This window comes from Phodopus roborovskii, unplaced genomic scaffold (genome assembly GCF_943737965.1).
Source record: "Phodopus roborovskii unplaced genomic scaffold, PHOROB, whole genome shotgun sequence".
Taxonomy (NCBI): domain Eukaryota; kingdom Metazoa; phylum Chordata; class Mammalia; order Rodentia; family Cricetidae; genus Phodopus; species Phodopus roborovskii.
In genome coordinates this window covers 23578022-23596076 of record NW_026126540.1, presented here as the reverse complement: position 1 = coordinate 23596076, position 18055 = coordinate 23578022, and the positions used below count along the sequence as shown (strand labels likewise).

Sequence of the window (18055 nt, the reverse complement as noted above, 5' to 3'; positions counted from 1 at the left end):
ATAGTTCTTTAATTATGTAGATCAGTTTGTCTTATAAACTGCATTGAGTATGTAACTTGCTTTGTAGTAAGCCAGGGAAAGAAGAGCTACGGAATTTTTTTGTAAGCACTTTTGAATTTTACAGTGCTGTTTAGTAGCTTATAATAACAGTCTTTATCTACTCAGGTAATTGAGAATAATCCAACCTTCACATTAATGGGTTCTGCATCCATGTAGTCATCTAGCCATAGTTTGAAAATACTGAGATGTCTGGACATGGTGGTTGCACACCTTTAACCCAGCACTTGGGAGACAGAGGTAGGCAGATGGATCTCTGTGAGTTCAAGGCCACCCTCATCTACATAGTAAACTCCAGATAGCCAGGACTACATAGAAAGACCTTGTGCCCAGAGAGAAGAAAAATGATGGAGAAGAGTCATATCTATATTGAACATATACACACTTTTTTTAGACTCAAAAGTGTTGTAAAGAGCTGTATTTGATGGTACTTGGGAGACAGAGGCAGGCAGAGCTCTGAGTTTGAGGCCAGCCTACTCCACAGAGCAAGTTCTTTCTAGGACAGCTAGGACCACATAAGAGAAACCCTGTCTCCAAAACAGCAACAACACCAAAAAAGTATAACAGGACTGGAGAGAGAGAGATGGCTCATTGGTTAAAATCACTTGAAAGCCTGGGTTCAGTTCACAATCACTTGTAAGTCTAGTTCCAGGCTACTGGAAGCCCTCTTTTGCTTCTGTGGGCACCAGGTGTGCATATGGTGCACAGACATATTTGCAGACAAAATACAAATGCACATAAGTGAAATGAATTAATTAAAAAAGAAAAGAAAAAAGGAATAGAGTGTTAGGAATGCCATAACCAGAATACTGTATTTTTTCTTTTACTATTCTAATAATTGTACAAATCTATGATACTAGTTCATTGTGTAGCAGTTTTAATTTGTAACTACCCAGAGTTGGTAAAGACAAAAAAAAGCTTAAATCCTGTCTTTAAGTCTCTCTGCCAATTACAAATTCAGAAGTTCCCATGATCTTCTCAGGTTTAATAATTCACTGTAATGACATAATTCAGTAGAATGTTTTACTTATTACTACTTTATTATAATCTCAGAAATAGCCAAATGGAGAAGTACTACACAAGGCACTGGAAGAGAGAGAGAAACTGTGTGTGTGTGTGTGTGTATGTGTGTGTGTGTGTTTATTGGGGCAACCAATAAGCCATTGGAATTTTACTTAAAATGGCTCATTCTCCTACCTTGGACATGGGTAGAACTGGGAGAAGCTGGATGTTTTGTTCTTCAGTTTTTGTTTTCTAGTCATCGTACTTATTCTTACATTGTGTCCTATCCTGGGTCACTACTTTAGCAAAAACTTAGGGTAGTATCTTGACATTTTCTCTTTCCTTTCTCTCCCTCCTTCCCTCTCTCCCTCCCTCCCTCCTTCCCCCATCTCTCTCTCTCTCTCTCTCTCTCTCTCTCTCTCTCTCTCTCTCTCTTTCAGATAGGGTTTCTCTGTATAGCCCTGGCTATCCTGGAACTCACTCTGGAGACCAGGCTGGCTTTGAACTCAGAGCTCTCTCTGTCTCCTGAGTGCTGGGATTAAAGGTGCACCACTACTGTTTGGAGAAATTTTCTTTTTGTCTTGATGAGATGCTTGGTGAATTTAGGACCTTGTGGATACTGGACTGTTATTGTACCATTGAGCTACACATCAACCCCATATTTTGGTTATATCACAAGTAAAATTTTAAGTTTGTAGAAAAACTTTTAACTTACTCCATTCTAAATCCATATGGTCTTTTCTTTAGAGGAGAAAGGGGTTTTACTATTTAGGCCAGGCTGTCCTTGAATTTTGAGTAATCAATCCTCTTGTGTTAGCCTTATGAGTACTGGAGATTGCAAATTTACACCACCATGCCCAGCTAATTGTGTGATCTTATATATCTTAGAAATTAGTTTTATGTATTAAAATAATAACTAATTACTTTTGAGTTTCTACCCAGTTGAACTGCTATATTAGAATTTATTTAAAGTGTCAGGTCTGGTTGTGCATAACTTTAATTTTAGTACTTGGGAAGTAAATGCAGGTGGATCTCTGAGTTTGAGTTCACTCGGAGCTACATAGTAAGTTGTTATCTCAAAAAAACAAAGTCAACAACAAAACCCCAACTGGATATATCATGGCCCATACTTATTATTCAGTACTTGGGATAGTGAGGATAGAAAGTCATAATTATGAGGCAAGCCTTGGCTACATAGTGAGACCTTGTTTCAAATGGGAAAAAAATACCAAACCCTGAAGATTTGCTATTTCATTAAATTAATGCTGTCATTAAATTAAATATTCATGTTGACAAATGCTATAGTGGTTCTTATACCTCAGTTATTTTGATTAATATAACATTTTAGGACTTTATGAAACTGTAGCATCAGAAAATAATATTCATGTTGATCTTACCATAATCCAAGTTAGGTGCAGGAAATGTTAGAATGTTTAGTCATTATTCATAAAGATCTCTTTGTCTCCCAAACTAGAATTGACCTTGCTGTTCTTTTGGGAAAAACACCATCTTCAATGGAGAATGATTCGTCTAATCTGGATCCATCTCAGGCTCCTTCCCTGGCTCAACCTCTGGTGTTCAGTAATTCCAAGCAGAATCCCATATCACAGCCTGCTTCGGGGAATACATTTTCTCATCATAGTATGGTAAGTAGGGAATAAACCATCATACTAACCTCAGCAAACACATACACATAATCATTCTGTTGTCCAGGACTTTAAGATACAGTCCTCACAGTGTAGGCCAGGCAAAGGTCTATCTGCCTTCTGATTTATAAACACGAGCACAATGCCTAGCTGCTTGGCCTATTTTCAATTCTCAGATCATACAGTACTTTGTTCCCTAAAATGGAATAAACATTCCAATATTCCAAGCAGAAGTTTCTGGGTTTGTTTGGATTTTTGAGACAGTCTTTCTGAGTAGGCAGGCTGCCCTTAGGCTCATCAGTAGAACTCAGTCATGCTTTCAGGTTATGGTGATCATCCTCTCTCCACTGGTGCTGGGACCACAGGTAGAGGTACATCATGATGCCTTGAAATAAAGTGGTTTTACAGACAGAAAAGGGCTGATAAAATAGAAATAGGTTGGACGTTGGTGGTACACGCCTTTAAACCCAGCACTTAGGAGACAGAGAGCTCTTGAGGCCAGCTTGCTCTACAGATCCGAGTTCCAGGACAACCAGGCTATACCCTATCTCAAGAGCCCTCCCCCCCTGCAATAAAAGACATTGTTACTTTTGAAGTTATTTGCCTTATGAGTAGACAGAAGAAGAGAAAAGTACCTTGTTAACATGTTGTTTTTTGTAGAAGAGTTAAGGCTAAGGATCTTGATTATTGTACTACTTGAAATCACACTGCTTAAGAAACTTGTATCTTCTGATTTTTGAGGTTAATGGATGAACAGTGTAGTTTCATTTTAGAAATTGCTGGACCGCCATAACATTTTTTTCATTCTTTTTTTTTAAGTTTCAGTTTACACTCTATCCTCAGTTCTCCTTCCAACACTTCCTTTAGCCCCCATTCCCCTACCACCACCCAGTCCATTCCCCATCCACTCCTCCATGGATAAGGGCTCCCATGTTGAGTCAACAGAATCTGGCACATTAAGTTGTGGCAGGACTAAGCCCCTCTCCCATGCTTTAAGGCTGAGCATGGCATCCCACCATAGGGGATGGGCTCAAACAAGCTAGCCTAGTATCAGGGAGAGATCCTGGCCCTACTGCCAGGAGCTCCTTAGATAGTCTGAGCTTCATAACTATCTCCCATATGCAGATGGTCTAGTTTGGTCCCGTGGAGTTTTCATAGCTGTCAGTCTATTGTTCATGAGTTTCCATGAATTTGGTTCTACTGTCTCTGTAAATTTCTCCAACATGATCTTGACCTCTCTTGCTTGTATATTCCCTCCTACCTCTCTTTGACTGGATTCCTGGAGTTTGGCCTGGTGCTTGGTTGTTTGTGGATCTCTGTATCTGCTTCCATCAATTACTGGATGAAGGCTCTGTGATGGTAGTTGGGGTATTTACCAATTTCATTATAGGAGTAGGGCAGCTCGGGCATCTTCTCCACATTGCTAGGCAAGTTAGCTGGGGTCATCCTTGTGGATTCTTGAGAGTTGCTGTAACACCAGGTTTCCCCTTAATCCCATAGTGGCTCTCTCTGTTAAGATATTTCTTCCATTACTCTTTGACTGCACCCCCCACTCCTATCCTGTGTTCTCATCCACCCCTCCTTTTCTTAATACACACACACACACACACACACACACACACACACACACACACCAGTTTACCCAGGAGGTGTCATCTACTTTCCCTTCCTGGAGCAATCCATTTGCCCCTCTTAGGGTCCTCCTTGTTACCCAGCTTCTCTGGAACTGTGGATTGTATGTAGTCAGGCTACTAAAAGTAGCCAAGGTTTACATTAAGATAAAGCCTTTGTCACCTGTAAAAACAGCTTCATGCATAGAGGTATTGTTGGGTAGTAAGTGTCTAGCTAGGAGAACTTGGCTGAATTATCTTATGGAATGAGATAATATCATTTATTGAATATTTATAGTGTTGAACATTTTCTTCATATTATTCCCTCAACAGAAAGTCAGTGGTGTTAATAAAACCTGTCGACAAGTTTGTATTTTTTTGTAATCCTCACTAAACAGAACTATAGCCATTTCATATTTCTAGAAAATTACCTCATCTCTTTACTTTATTATACATTTGTAGACTAGAGTTCCAAAAACCTAAAATGTTTTCAAATCTTTCAGTATATGTGTAGTCTCTCCACTTGGCCTTTAAGTGGAATGAGAGTGTTTGCTTGTCCTATCTTGTTAGATATTAGGAAAATGAGTAAAGTAATAGATATCAGTAGGTGTTTGTTATTTGTTTTGAGACAGCTTCTCTTTATGTAGCTCTAACTGACCTAAAACTCACTCCCTAGTTCAGATGACTTTGAACTTGAAACAGTTCTGCCTCCTGACATAAGGAATTAGAGGCATGTGCACCACATGTACCCTAATTTTTTTTCTTTCATTGTTGCTTTTAAATTTTTCCTTATTTACTGTGGTATTGTTATTAGTGTTTCAGGCTAGTCTCAGACTCATTGTAGTGGGTGGATTCTGGTCTCTACAACACAGCTTGTTTTATATGGTGTTAAGGATAAAAACAGTGCTTGGCAAGCATTCTAGCAACTGAGCTAGATTTGTTATTTTTCATTGAGAATAAATGTTAAAGGATCACTTTTCTTTAAATTTTAATAAATCTTATCTGGGTAGTTGGTAGTGGTGCTAGCCTTTAGTCCCAACACTCAGACAGCAGAGACAGGTGGGTCTCTGGCAGAGGCCAGCTTGTTCTACAGAGTGAATTCCAAGACAGCCAAGGCTACACAAAGAGACACTGTCTTAAAAAACAAACAAATTAATAGGCCTTTGTTTATTTTCTGTGTATGCTGATATCTGAGACCAGAAAAAAAGTAGTATTTGGTTACTTGGAACTAGAGGTGTTTTGTTTTGTTTTTTGTTTGTTTGTTTGTTTTTGTTTTTTAAGCAAGGTCACTATATACATTTTTTTTGCTTTTTAATTCATTTTTTTTGGACAACACTACCATCTTCTGCCTCTGATCCCTGCCTCCTGCAGAGAGTAACAGTATGTGCCCACCATGTCCAGCCTCTTTTTTTTTTTTTTTTTTTTTTTTTTGAGACAGGATCATTCTATTTAGCTATGGCTGTGTTAGAACTCAGTATGTAGACCATGCTACTTCTTGATGTAGTCTCTTAGTGCTGAGATCAGAGATGTGCGTCATACCACCCGCACTCCCTTGTCTGGCTCCTTTCCTTTTTTAAATTAGTCCCTCTTCTGCTTTCATGTCTTTTTTTTTTTTTTTTTTTTTTTTTTTTAACCATCCCCCATTGCAACAAATTTCTGACTAAAACTGACAACATGGATACAGAAAACAATTCCATAGTCCTATTACATCCATTTAGTAAAGCAATAGTTCTCCCTCTTGTGCCTTTGATTTCCCTCACCACTGGCTTTTGACCAGGTTTATAGTCAACTTACTATTTATTTTGATCAAGGTATCATAGCCCAGGCTGGCCTGAACTCACTGTGTATTTTTGTTGAGGTTGACCCTGGACATTTTGTTTGTTGTTTTTGAGATAGGTTTTGTATAGTCCCAGCTGGTCTGAAACTCAGAGTCTCTTGCCTTTGCTTCCCAAGTGCTGGAATTAGAAGTGGCTTGTGTCATCATACCTGAGGACCTTGACCTTCTGATGATCTTCTGCTTCTTAGCTTGCAAGTGTTAGTATTCCAAGCATGTGCTTGGTTTATGCAGCATTAGGGTCCAGTTCCAGGTCTTCTTGCACCTGAGGTCACCTTCATATTAATCTAATTAAATTTATCCCTACTTTTATGGTGGTAGTAACATTTTTAATGACTCTCATTCATTCATTGTCCCACTATGTTATCTATTTCACATCGGCTACAAGTTCATTTTCCTCTTACCTCCTAAGTGCTTAAATTTACTGGGTTTTGTTTTGTTTTTTTAATCCTTTGAGATGGGGTCTTGCCATGAACTATGTTCTTCTGCCTCAAGATTTTGGATAGTATAATTTCATAGATGTATCACCATGCTTGTCCTTAGATTTATTTTGTTACTAATATATGAACTACCAAAATTTTACATTGTAAGGATGTCATGCTGTTCATGTTTTTAGTGCTTACTGTATACTGTGCATGCTATAGTTGGTAAAAATGTTCCACCTTCCTATAACTTTATGATGTATACTACTTTTACTGTTTCAGATTAGGAGTAATTTTTCCAAGATAGACACTCAGAATTTGAATGTAGGTATTGTGACTCGAGAATCTGTGCTCATAATAATGCAGTATACTTGGTCTGGTAGCTTTTTTTTTTTTTTTTTTTTTTTTTTGAGGCAGTATCTTAATGTGTTGTTGTCTTAAACTTGTCTTTAGTATCTGGGATGTAGGTATTTGCTATCCCCCTTTCCTTGTTAGCATTCTTTATTTGAACTATAGGCTTTTGGTCTGTCTTAGTGTAAGCTGAGCAAGGTTACTACTTTAAACTTCTCTAATCTCTTTGTTGATATGCAGGTGAGCATGTTGGGGAAAGGATTTGGTGATGTTGGGGAGGCTAAAGGAGGTAGTACAACAGGCTCCCAGTTCTTGGAGCAATTCAAAACTGCACAGGCCCTGGCTCAGCTGGCAGCTCAACATTCTCAATCTGGAAGCACCACCACCTCCTCTTGGGATATGGGCTCAACAACACAATCACCATCACTGGTGCAGTATGGTAAGATGATGAGTGACTTAAATTTTTACACATAAATTCATTTTCTAGAAAGTAGTGGGGGACTGGATAATACATTCTGGGTTTGGAAAGTTGTTTGATTAAAAAAAAAAGTTTGATGCTATATTTAGCTTTAGTTCTGTGTTTCTTTATTGATCTGGTAGACCAGGCTGGCCTCAAACTCCGAGCTTTGCCTGCCTCTGCCTCCTGAGTGCTAGGAATAAGGGCATGTTCCACCCCTCACCAGCTTTTGATTTTATTGGGCTGTACTTCAGTACAGAAATTATTCAATAATTGTCACTTATAGAAGTGAAATGAGATTCTGTCCTAAAAGACTATATATGATTATATGCAACTTGAGTTCGTGGGTGGATAGATAATTGGTGTGTGTATTTGTCATGCATGGTACATGTCTTCATTTGCTTCTGTTGCTGTAATAAAGACATGACCAAAAATGAACTGAGGAAGAAAGAGTTTACTTGGCTTACATGTCCTGATCATAGTCTATTACTGAGGAAGCCAAGGCAGGAACTTGGGAATTGGAAGTAAAACGGAGACCATAGGGGAACACTGCTTGCTAACTTGTTCCTCGTAGTTTGTTTAGCCTGCTTTTTTATAGTTATCTGATGTCATTCATTAAGAAAATGTGAGCCAGGTGTGATGTAAGCCTTTACTCTTAAGCATTCAGACAATAGAGACACTAGGATCGTTTTCTTTTCAAGGCTAGGACTTGTACTTGTCCTAAAACTGGGAATTTTAGGACAGTCAGTGCTACCAAGAGACCCAGTCTCGAAAAGAAAAGAGGAGCTGGAGAGATGGTTTAGCAAATTAAGCATAGTGGCTGTTTTTCCAGATTACCTGGGTTCAGTTCTAGCACCCACATGATGGCTCACTACAATAGGTAATTACAGCCTCAGAGTCTCAGAGCGGACATGGCATGCAAACAAAACATGTGTACACATAAAATAAGTAAATCCTTTTTTTTTTTTTTTTTTTTTTTTTTAAAGAAAATGACCTACAGACTTGACAACAGTCAGTCTAATGGAGATATTTTCTCAACTGAGGTTCTTCCCACATAACTCTAGTCTGTGCCAAGTGGCAGGAATCTTTCTGCATTGAGCCATTTTGCTTGAAACTTGGTCTTTTCCTAGTTCTCGTATAGGACAGTAATATTACTTTGGGGACTCATCAGTATCTCTGGCCTAATATATGTTATATTTTCTTCTTGCAGATTTAAAGAGTGCAAATGATTCAACAGTGCACAGTCCTTTTACAAAGCGCCAGGCATTCACCCCATCTTCAACCATGATGGAGGTGTTCCTTCAGGAGAAGCCACCTGCAGTGGCTACCTCGACAGCTGCACCTCCCCCACCCTCTTCTCCTCTGCCAAGCAAATCCACCTCGGCTCCACAGATGTCTCCTGGGTCTTCAGACAACCAGTCCTCCAGCCCTCAGCCAGCTCAGCAGAAACTGAAACAGCAAAAGAAGAAAACCTCCTTGACATCTAAGGTACTTGAGTTTCTCAGAGATTTTTAAGGCAGGGAAGTTATAGGATTTAAGGATATAAACTATGAGAATGTATTTTAGAAATTTAAGGATGAAAGGAATAATTTTTTTTTTAAGTCTACAGAATGATTTAATAAACAATTACACCCTTCTCCCCTTTCTTTATAGATTCCTGCTCTGGCTGTGGAGATGCCTGGCTCAGCAGATATCTCAGGGCTAAACCTGCAGTTTGGGGCATTGCAGTTTGGGTCAGAGCCTGTCCTTTCTGATTATGAGTCCACCCCCACCACGAGCGCCTCTTCAAGCCAGGCTCCTAGTAGCCTGTATACCAGCACGGCCAGGTAGAGGAATCATCACCCAGAAGACCTGTTTTAGTATCTTAGTTTTGTGCTTATTTCTTCACCTCTGGAGAAGCTATATCTATTTGAGTGGATAAAAGTAGTCAATCATAGCATTCTGTGTGTTTTTAAAGAAATACATTGGGTTGTTTTTTTTTTTTGGTTTTGTTTTTTGGTTGTTTGTTTTTGTTTTATTTTTTGGTTTTTTAAAACAGGGTTTCCCTGTAGCATTGGAGCCTGTCCTGGAACTAGCTCTGTAGACCTGGAACTCAAGAGATCTGTCTGCCTCTTGTCTCTGAGTGCTGGGATTAAAGGCGGCTAGAAATACATTGTTACTAAGACGATCTATGACTTTAAACATTTAGTTAGATAAGTGCTATTTAAGTACTTCTATACTGTTCAAGCTCAAGTTGTGTTTTTGTTTTGTTTTGTTTTTATGTGTGCATGTATACATGTCCACATTAGGTATCTTTCTATTTTCTAAATTAGGATCTCTGAACCTGGGAGCTTACTAGACCAAATTGGCTGGCCAGTAAGCTCCAAGAAATTGCCTGTCTTCACTTCCCCAGTGTAATGAGATTATAGATGTCTCCTTCCCAGCTTTTATGTCAGTGCTTGATATCAGATCTGGCTTTCATTGTTGCATAGTTAATGCTGTACTAACTGAGCCATCTCTGTAGCTCCTCAAGCTTTGTTGGTTTTGAATGATAAGATACAGGCCTTTGTTATGGGACTGTTATCTGAAAAGTAAAAATACGAACTCAGGAGCATTACTTTAAAGTAACCATAAAAGGAAAGGAAAAGGACCTTTTCTATCTCCTGGTAGTAATCAAAGAAACCCATTTACACACAATCTTAGAGGAATTTGAAAGGACAATTTTTCCTTAATGTTTGGAATTTAAAAACACAAATATCTGACTTTAGTCTAGATGAGATCATTTAAGTCATAATTGCCACTGATGCATGTAAAGATTTTATTTAAAAATTTTGTCTGGAAGACAATTGTGGTTCAAAAAAGGAATAAGGGAAATATGTAAGATCAGAGCAGATGCTATGGTACAGGGAATAGTGAAGATCTGCTATTGGAATAAAACAATTAAAAAGAAACTTTCAAGAAAGAAAGACAGACTGGACATTACATGGTGGTGTACACATTTAATCCCAGCACTCAGGAGGCAAGTATATCTCTGTAAGTTCAAAGCCAACCATGGTTACCTAGTACCCAAAAGGGATCTGGAAAAATAGTCTAGTAGTTAATATCATTTGTTGATCATATAGAGGACCTGGGTTCAATTTTTCTACACCCACATTTGGTTCATAATTATCTATAACACCAGTTCTAGGATGCACATGGCATGTGGGCATGCATGTGAGCAAAATACTGATAAACATAAAATATAATAATGTTTGTTTTTCCACTCTGAAAAATTCTACCAGTAATCTTTGATAAGGTGGTTAGGAGATCCAGAACTCACATTTTCCCTAAAATGAGGTTGATCAAAAGACCTTATTTTCTAGTTTCTTCTTAATTGAAATTATTTTATTTCAATAGAAGATCTCCACCATTTCCTAAGTTTTTTCTTTTTATTTCTCACAGTGAGTCTTCATCTACAGTTTCATCTAACCAGAGTCAGGAGTCTGGTTATCAGAGTGGCCCAATTCAGTCGACAACTTATACCTCCCAAAATAATGCTCAGGGCCCTCTATATGAACAGAGATCCACACAGACGCGGCGGTATCCCAGCTCCATCTCTTCATCACCCCAAAAGGACCTGACTCAGGCTAAGGTAGTAGCTTAATGATTCCCTGGACCTTGGTTAGCAAAGTAGTGGGTAAAAATCCCTTGAATAATATTATTTCACTTTTCTGGAAATGGTGCTACAAAATCTTGGAGGTGCTGACTGAGATGCTGACAAAAGCACATTTCTGTGATTGGTAATCTAAAAGTTCCTTTCAGCAAGAGTGGAGGAGACTGAAGAGCCAGAACATTTCTCTTTGCAATAAAGATTTTTTGGTTATAGCAAAAACTGTCTCAAATACCTGTCCTTTTCTCATGGAAGATCTGATTGCTAGACTTCAGGGTGCATATATATTAGTAAATCAACCTTACTATGGTGAAAGGGGTAGCATATACCAAAGGTGGTGTGGAGTACCTGTCCATCAGGATAGGTCTTAATGATCATTTTATTTTAAATTACTGGGTGGAGGGAGTGGCTATGTGCACATCAATAGTGGTGCCCTAGGAAGCCAGAGGCATTGGAACCCCAGGAACTGGAGTTAACAGGTGGTTGTAAGCTGTCCAGCATGTGCGCTGGGAACTGAGCTCAGATACTCAGTTATCTTTGCAGTTTCCCTAATATATATTTGACCAAAATTAAACTGACTGGTAATGTCTCTTTTACAAGTTTGTTCTTGCTCATTTCTTGCTCCAGAATGGTTTCAGTTCTGTGCAGGCCACGCAGTTGCAGACCACGCAATCTGTTGAAGGTAAGTGTTATCCAGGCTTTTTCTTCTCGGTTTTAGTTATTTTCCTCAATGCTGATGTGGGTTTTTTGTTTGTTTTTAAGACAGGGCCCTGTTGGCCTCTTAACTCACAAGAGATCCACCCATTTCCCCTCTTAAGTGCTAGGATTAAAGACATGTGCCACTGCGCTCAGCTCTCTCTCTCTGATTTGTGTGTGTGTGAGAGAGAGAGAGAGAGAGAGAAAGAGAGAGAGTGCGCGCGCACGCACATATATACCATGTGTGTACTTTTGGATACCCTGGGCCTGACATTGCAGACAGTTTTAAGCTACCATGTGGGTGTTAGCAGTTGAACCTGAATCCTCAGGAAGAGCAGTCCTTGTTAACCCCTGAGCTATTTCTGTATCCATTTATTTCTTTAATTTATGAAGAATCTTGATGTAATACAAACTGGCCTTTAATACTTCTGCCTCAGCCTTATAAGTGCTGGGATTGATCGTAGCTTTTCGATATTTTGAGTTTTTGTTTAATGTGTGCAGATACTTGCCTATGTGACTGTGTACGAGGTGTGTGCCTGTTCCCTGTGAAGGTCAAAGAGGGTATCACATTTCCCTGAAATTGGTTGTAGATGCCATTTGGGTTGTCTGTAAGAATTGAGTGCTCTTAACTTCTGAACCACCTCTCTAGCCCCATATCTTTGTTTCTTTTCCTATTTTTCTGGCCTGGAACTCACAGAGATCCACCTGCCTCTATTTCCCAAATGCTGGGATTAAAGACGTGCACCACCACCACATGGCTTAATACTTTTTATGTATTTTATGTATTTATGTGTTTTGCCTGCATTTATGTCTGTGTGAAGATCCCAGATTCCCTGGAACTGGAGTTATATACATACTATGTGGGTGCTGGGAACTGAGCCCAGATCCTCTGGAAGAGTAGCCTTTGCTTTTAACTGTTGAGCCATCTCTCCAGCCACCATGTTTGGGTTTTTGAAACACACTTTCAGTCTGTAACCTCAATATTATGGTGATTTTTCTGTGTTAGCCTGCCATGAGCTAGATTATAGGCCTGAGCCACCATGCATAATGAGTTCTCTGTTTTAGTTGATTTTAAAAAAAAATCCAAGTTTAATTTTTGAGGATGTTGTGAGTATAAGCATGCACATATCACAGCACTCATGGATGCCAGAGAACAGCTCTCATACTCCACTGGGATCCGGAATCAAACTCAGGCCATCTAGTGGTTTATGTGGTGCTAGGAATGGACCCCAGAGCCGAGTTTATCATAAAAGCAAACACTCTGGCACTGAAATATCCCCTTCAGCACAGAGTTTTTGGTTAGCTTTTTTCTCCTTCTCTCCCTTAAAAATGATAATTTCATTGATTTCCTTCACTGGGCAAATGAAGTTTGTGTTGTTAACTGCCTGAAATTAAAAAGAGTTGTTGTGGAGTTGGGCAGTGGTGGCACGACTTTAATCCCAGCACGGAGGCAGGAAAAACTCTGAGAGTTTGAGGCCAGCTTTATTTACAAAGCAACATAGAGAAACCCTGTCTCGAAAACAACAACAAAAAGAATTGTCCTCATTGAAAACCCCTCCCTTTTTTGAGTAGTTGAGAACTATAGCTTTTCTTTGCTCATAGACAGTCCCTGTTTTCTCATTTCCAGGTGCTACAGGCTCTGCAGTGAAATCTGACTCACCTTCCACTTCTAGTATCCCCTCTCTTAATGAAACAGTACCTGCAGCTTCCTTACTGACGACAGCCAATCAGCATTCATCCTCTTTAAGTGGCTTAAGCCACAGTGAGGAGATTCCAAACACCACCACCACACAACACAGCAGGTGATTTGGGTTGAGAATTGAGGTTGGGATTGTGAGTTTCAGTAACAGTGCTTAGCTGTCTTGTCTTATTTTTAATCATTACCTATCAGAGACCACCTTAGCCCTGTTCTTGTGGAAAGTAAAAGCAAAGGAGACTTACTTTCTCCTTTTAGCATCTGCTCTTGCTATGATTGTTCATAGCCCTTGAAATTGGCCATTGTACATGTCAGTATGTTCTCAGTCTTGCTCCTGTATTCCGCTTTTTGGGGCTGCTGAGATTCTTAATTCATGTTCCAGGTCAAGTAACCATAGCATTATGTTAATGGCAACTTTTTCCCCATTATAGTGTGTTATCTACACAACAGAATACCCTTTCTTCATCAACATCTTCTGGGCGTACTTCAACATCCACTCTTTTAGTAAGTATGACCCTTGTAGAGAAAGTGTAGTTTGTGGACTTAAATTGCTAACCTTGAGATTGTTCCAAGAGAAGTTACGTAGTTTTCATTGGTTTTGTTTGGCTGTTTGGTTTTCCCTTTCTCCTGACTCTGCTTCCCTAGTGTTGAGATTACAGGCTTTCATTTAACACATCTGGCTCACCTAGTAGGGAATTTTAGAGATTTTTATGATTTAACTGGGCTTGTAGGAAAAGAAGTAAAAGAATAGTGAGAAGCCAAAAGAATCCAGAAATTCTACACTTGTAGAACATAACTGAAAGTCTCAGCTTGTTCTATTTAACCAAAAGTAGGTAGGGGCTTTGTGTTCTCTGGTAAGTGCAGAAGAACATACACCTTTTTTAAAAATGGAGGTATACTCACAGCCATTGGTGTCATTCACCTTAATCCCAGTACTCAGGAGGCAGAGGCAGGCAGATATCTGTGTTCAAGGCTAGCCTGGTCTGCAGAGAGAGTTCCAGGAGAGTCAGGGATACATGGGGAATCCCTGTCCCCCCCCCCCAAGGTTTGGAGGTATAGTTCAATGATAGAATACAAATACATCATTAACATACATAAGACCCATATAAAAACAGTAATAAAACAATGCAAAAATCATACCTTTTAACTGGTAGAATGGTTCTTAGCCTGGGAAATGCTAAATATAAGTCTATGAAGCAGGACATCTTTATCAAAGTAGTAGTCAGATGAGAAGTCATTGCTTTACAGTTGTAACTCTTTCTGTGTGGAATTAAGCTCAAATTAGTTAGGGAACATTGTTTAGTTTACAGTAGCCTAAGAAAAGGTATGAGGGCTAAAGCTTTCTTAGGAGTCTCCAATATTAAAAATTTTGGTTTTAAGCTGGTACTGTCTTCTAGTGAATCAATAAGTCTTACAAGTTACACTAGTGAACTAAAGTATTGAAAAGAAAACTGATACACCTTTTAATTCTAAGCTTTACCCTAACAGATGTTGTTTGTCCCTATGGAATTTGTGTCTCCACCTACTTTACTCTTTTTCTGATCAGGATGATGATGGTCAGTGGGCAATTGGTAGAAACATGTAGCTAGAGATTTCTTTTTGCCTTAGCATAGGGAATCCTGGTTCTCTGGGTTGGCTTTTTTAATTGTCCTGTTTGTTTTGTTCTGTTCTGTTCTTTTCCTGAGACAGGGCTTCTCTGAGCAGCCCTAGGTGTCCTGGAAATAGCACTGTAGATCATGCTGCCCTCCAACTCACAGAAATCCACCTGCCTCTGCCTCCTGAGTGCTGGGAATAAAGACTTGCACTATCACTGCCCAGCTTTAATTGCAAATTTGATGAGCAGATTGTAGATAGGTTGTTTATCTTTCCTACATGTTGCTAATGTTGTTTCCTTCTGTCTTCCACTGCTCCCCTTTGAAGCACACAAGTGTGGAAAGTGAAGCGAATCTCCATTCTTCCTCCAGCACTTTCTCTACCACGGCCAGCACTGTCTCTGCACCTCCCCCAGTGGTCAGTGTTTCCTCCAGTCTGAATAGTGGCAGTAGTCTAGGCCTTAGTCTGGGCAGCAACTCTACTGTCACAGCCTCAACTCGAAGCTCAGTTGCTACAACTTCAGGTAGCTTTGTATACATGGGCAGCATTTCCTCTGGGATGGAGAGGGTAATCAATTGTGTGAAAACATGAATATTTCTCTTTTAGGAAAAGCTCCGCCCAACCTTCCTCCTGGAGTCCCGCCATTGTTGCCTAATCCATATATTATGGCTCCAGGGCTGTTACACGCCTACCCGGTAAGTGGGACTGAAGGATCTTCTCTACAAATCAAGGATGATGTGATTATTCTTTGTATCTCTGGCTTCAGATGGAAGACAATAATTAAAGCAGAATAAATGAATGGTACCCACATATAGGTAAACAAGTTTTGAGAGAGAGAGAGAGAGAGAGAGTACACCTGCTATGTGCTAGGATCAGTTTGTTCCCTCCTTTTGACCATTATGCAGGGTCAAGTTAGGTTTGCATGGTTGTGTGGCAAGCACCTTACTTGCTTAGCTATATTACACTAGCCAAACAAAGTAACAGGGTTTGTTTCCTTTTATGTATCTGGGATTTTTATTTACATGTGTCTGTAACAACATACTGTGCCTGGTGCCTGTGGAGGCTAGCATTGGATCGTGTAGAACTCAAGTTACAAACAGTTGTAAGCACCTGCATGGGAATCAAACCTGAGTCTTTGGGAAAACAGTCAGTACTATTAACTTCTGAGATTCCTACCCTGATCCCCCCTTCAAATATAATAGTTTTTGTAGAGGAAGGACTAAACTAAATAAGGCCCTTTGCTTGCATGAAATAAGATTTCTGGATCTTGAGCATCAAAGGCCAGAGTGTGTAGTATATTATTTCATATAATGCTATTGATTCTCTACCTCTATGGATCTTTGCTTTCTTTAATCTTTTGAAAACTCAAATCTAGAACTACCTGAAAATAAATGACTGACAATAGTAGTCTTTTATCTGGTATATCTTCTTTCACCCTCAGGTATTCAATACTCATGAAGATGGAAAAATTCATAAAAATTCTATTTAAAAACACATGTTTTTGCTGTGTGTGTTGATGTACGCCTTTAATCCCTACATTTGGGAAGCAGAGACAGGTGAATCTCTGCAAGTTCAAGGCCAGCTTGGTCTACAGAGCTAGTTCGAGAGCAGCCTGAGCTACATAGTGAGGCTCTATCCCAAAATAAATTTAAAAACTCAAAAACAAAAAACACCTATTCTTAGGCTAGGTGTGGTGACACATGCATTTTAAGCCCAGCACTGTGGAGGCAGAGGCAAGTGGATCTCTGAGTTCTAGCCAGCCAGCGCTACCCAGTTTGACCCTGTCTCAAAACAACAAAACAAAGAAAGCCACTTAGCTACCTTAATGAAGATTATATAATATAAATATAACACTGAGGCAATTATTTGAAAAAGATGTGGCAATTAGCTGTATTGTTTCAGTTTCTGATAGGCACTCATAGCACTTGGGAGGCTGAGGCAGGACGATCAGGAATTACTGGACAGCCTGAAATATGTGACAAGTCATAAACAAATCATAGTTTGTGCAAAAGAAGATAAACAGGCCAGGGGGTGATGGTGCATGCAAACTTTTAATCCTAGCACTCGGAAGGCAGAAACAGGCAGATCTTTTAGTTTGAAACCAGCCTGGTCTACAGATCAAGTTTCAGGACAGGCTCCAAAGCTACACAGAGAAACCCTATCTTGAAAAACAAATTAATGTATTTTATGTACATGCGTGCTCTATTTGCACGTATGCCTGCATCACTTAAAGGGGCATCAGATCTCATCATATATGAACTGCCAGTGCACCTAACTGCTGAGCCACCTCTCCAGCTCCTGCACTGTATAATTTTTAAAACATTTTCTTTAAAGGTGTATGAATGTTTTGCTTGCATTTGTGGATGTAGATTATTTGAAGGTAGATGCCTATGGAAGTCAGAAGAGAGCCTTGGGTCCCTTGTAACTAGAGTTACTCATAGTAATTTTGGTGCTGGGAACTGAACTCATCCTCTACAAGAACAATAACTTGCTCTTAATTACTGAGTCACCTCTCCAGCATCTCATTGTATATTAAGGAATATATATGTATATATGTATATGTATATCTTTGTGTGTGTGTGCGCGCGCACACGCGCGTGCATATGCAAGTTATGTGTGTACTTGGTTCTTCTGGAGGCCAGAAAAAAGGCATTGGGTTTCCTGGAACTGGAGTTACTGATGAGTGTAACCACCTAGTGGGTGGTTACCTTGATCTTCTGGAATAGTAGCCAATGCTCTTAACTGTTGATCCATTCCTCTATTTCCTATATTGCATACTTTTTAACATTTCCTAGAAATATGGCAAAATAACAATAAAATGTGAGTCCGTCTAGGAGAAAATTTCCAGTCCAGGTTTTAAGGTCTACAACAGTGGCTGCTGTTCATATATTTGAATATACTCATTCTCCTTACTGGTCCTGATGTTAGCACAGTCCTTATTTATAGTATGTAGAGTAAGGGATGCTTCAAGACCTTTCATGAATCATTTAACCTCTTTGTATTTTATTACTTTACTCTTAAAAGAAACTGAAGGAAATAATTTGTCATGTTCTAGAGGATTAA

At 39.4% G+C, this 18055-nt stretch overlaps 1 protein-coding gene across 29 annotated transcripts in view; it reads left to right on the top strand.

Moving 5' to 3' along the window:
* Ubap2l (ubiquitin associated protein 2 like) overlaps positions 1-18055 on the top strand; it is a 54434-nt gene that overhangs the window by 24262 nt on the left and 12117 nt on the right. For all 29 annotated transcript variants that reach the window (XR_007835426.1, XM_051198988.1, XM_051198990.1 and 26 more), the window contains 10 exons: positions 2534-2705; positions 7163-7361; positions 8590-8867; positions 9033-9205; positions 10800-10989; positions 11635-11689; positions 13331-13505; positions 13831-13903; positions 15320-15515; positions 15599-15687. Coding sequence is in view for 28 of the 29 variants with exons in the window: in XM_051198988.1 (XP_051054945.1) it covers positions 2534-2705; positions 7163-7361; positions 8590-8867; positions 9033-9205; positions 10800-10989; positions 11635-11689; positions 13331-13505; positions 13831-13903; positions 15320-15515; positions 15599-15687 (1600 nt within the window). In the remaining variant the exon portion in view is untranslated. The remainder of the gene's footprint in view (positions 1-2533; positions 2706-7162; positions 7362-8589; positions 8868-9032; positions 9206-10799; positions 10990-11634; positions 11690-13330; positions 13506-13830; positions 13904-15319; positions 15516-15598; positions 15688-18055) is intronic.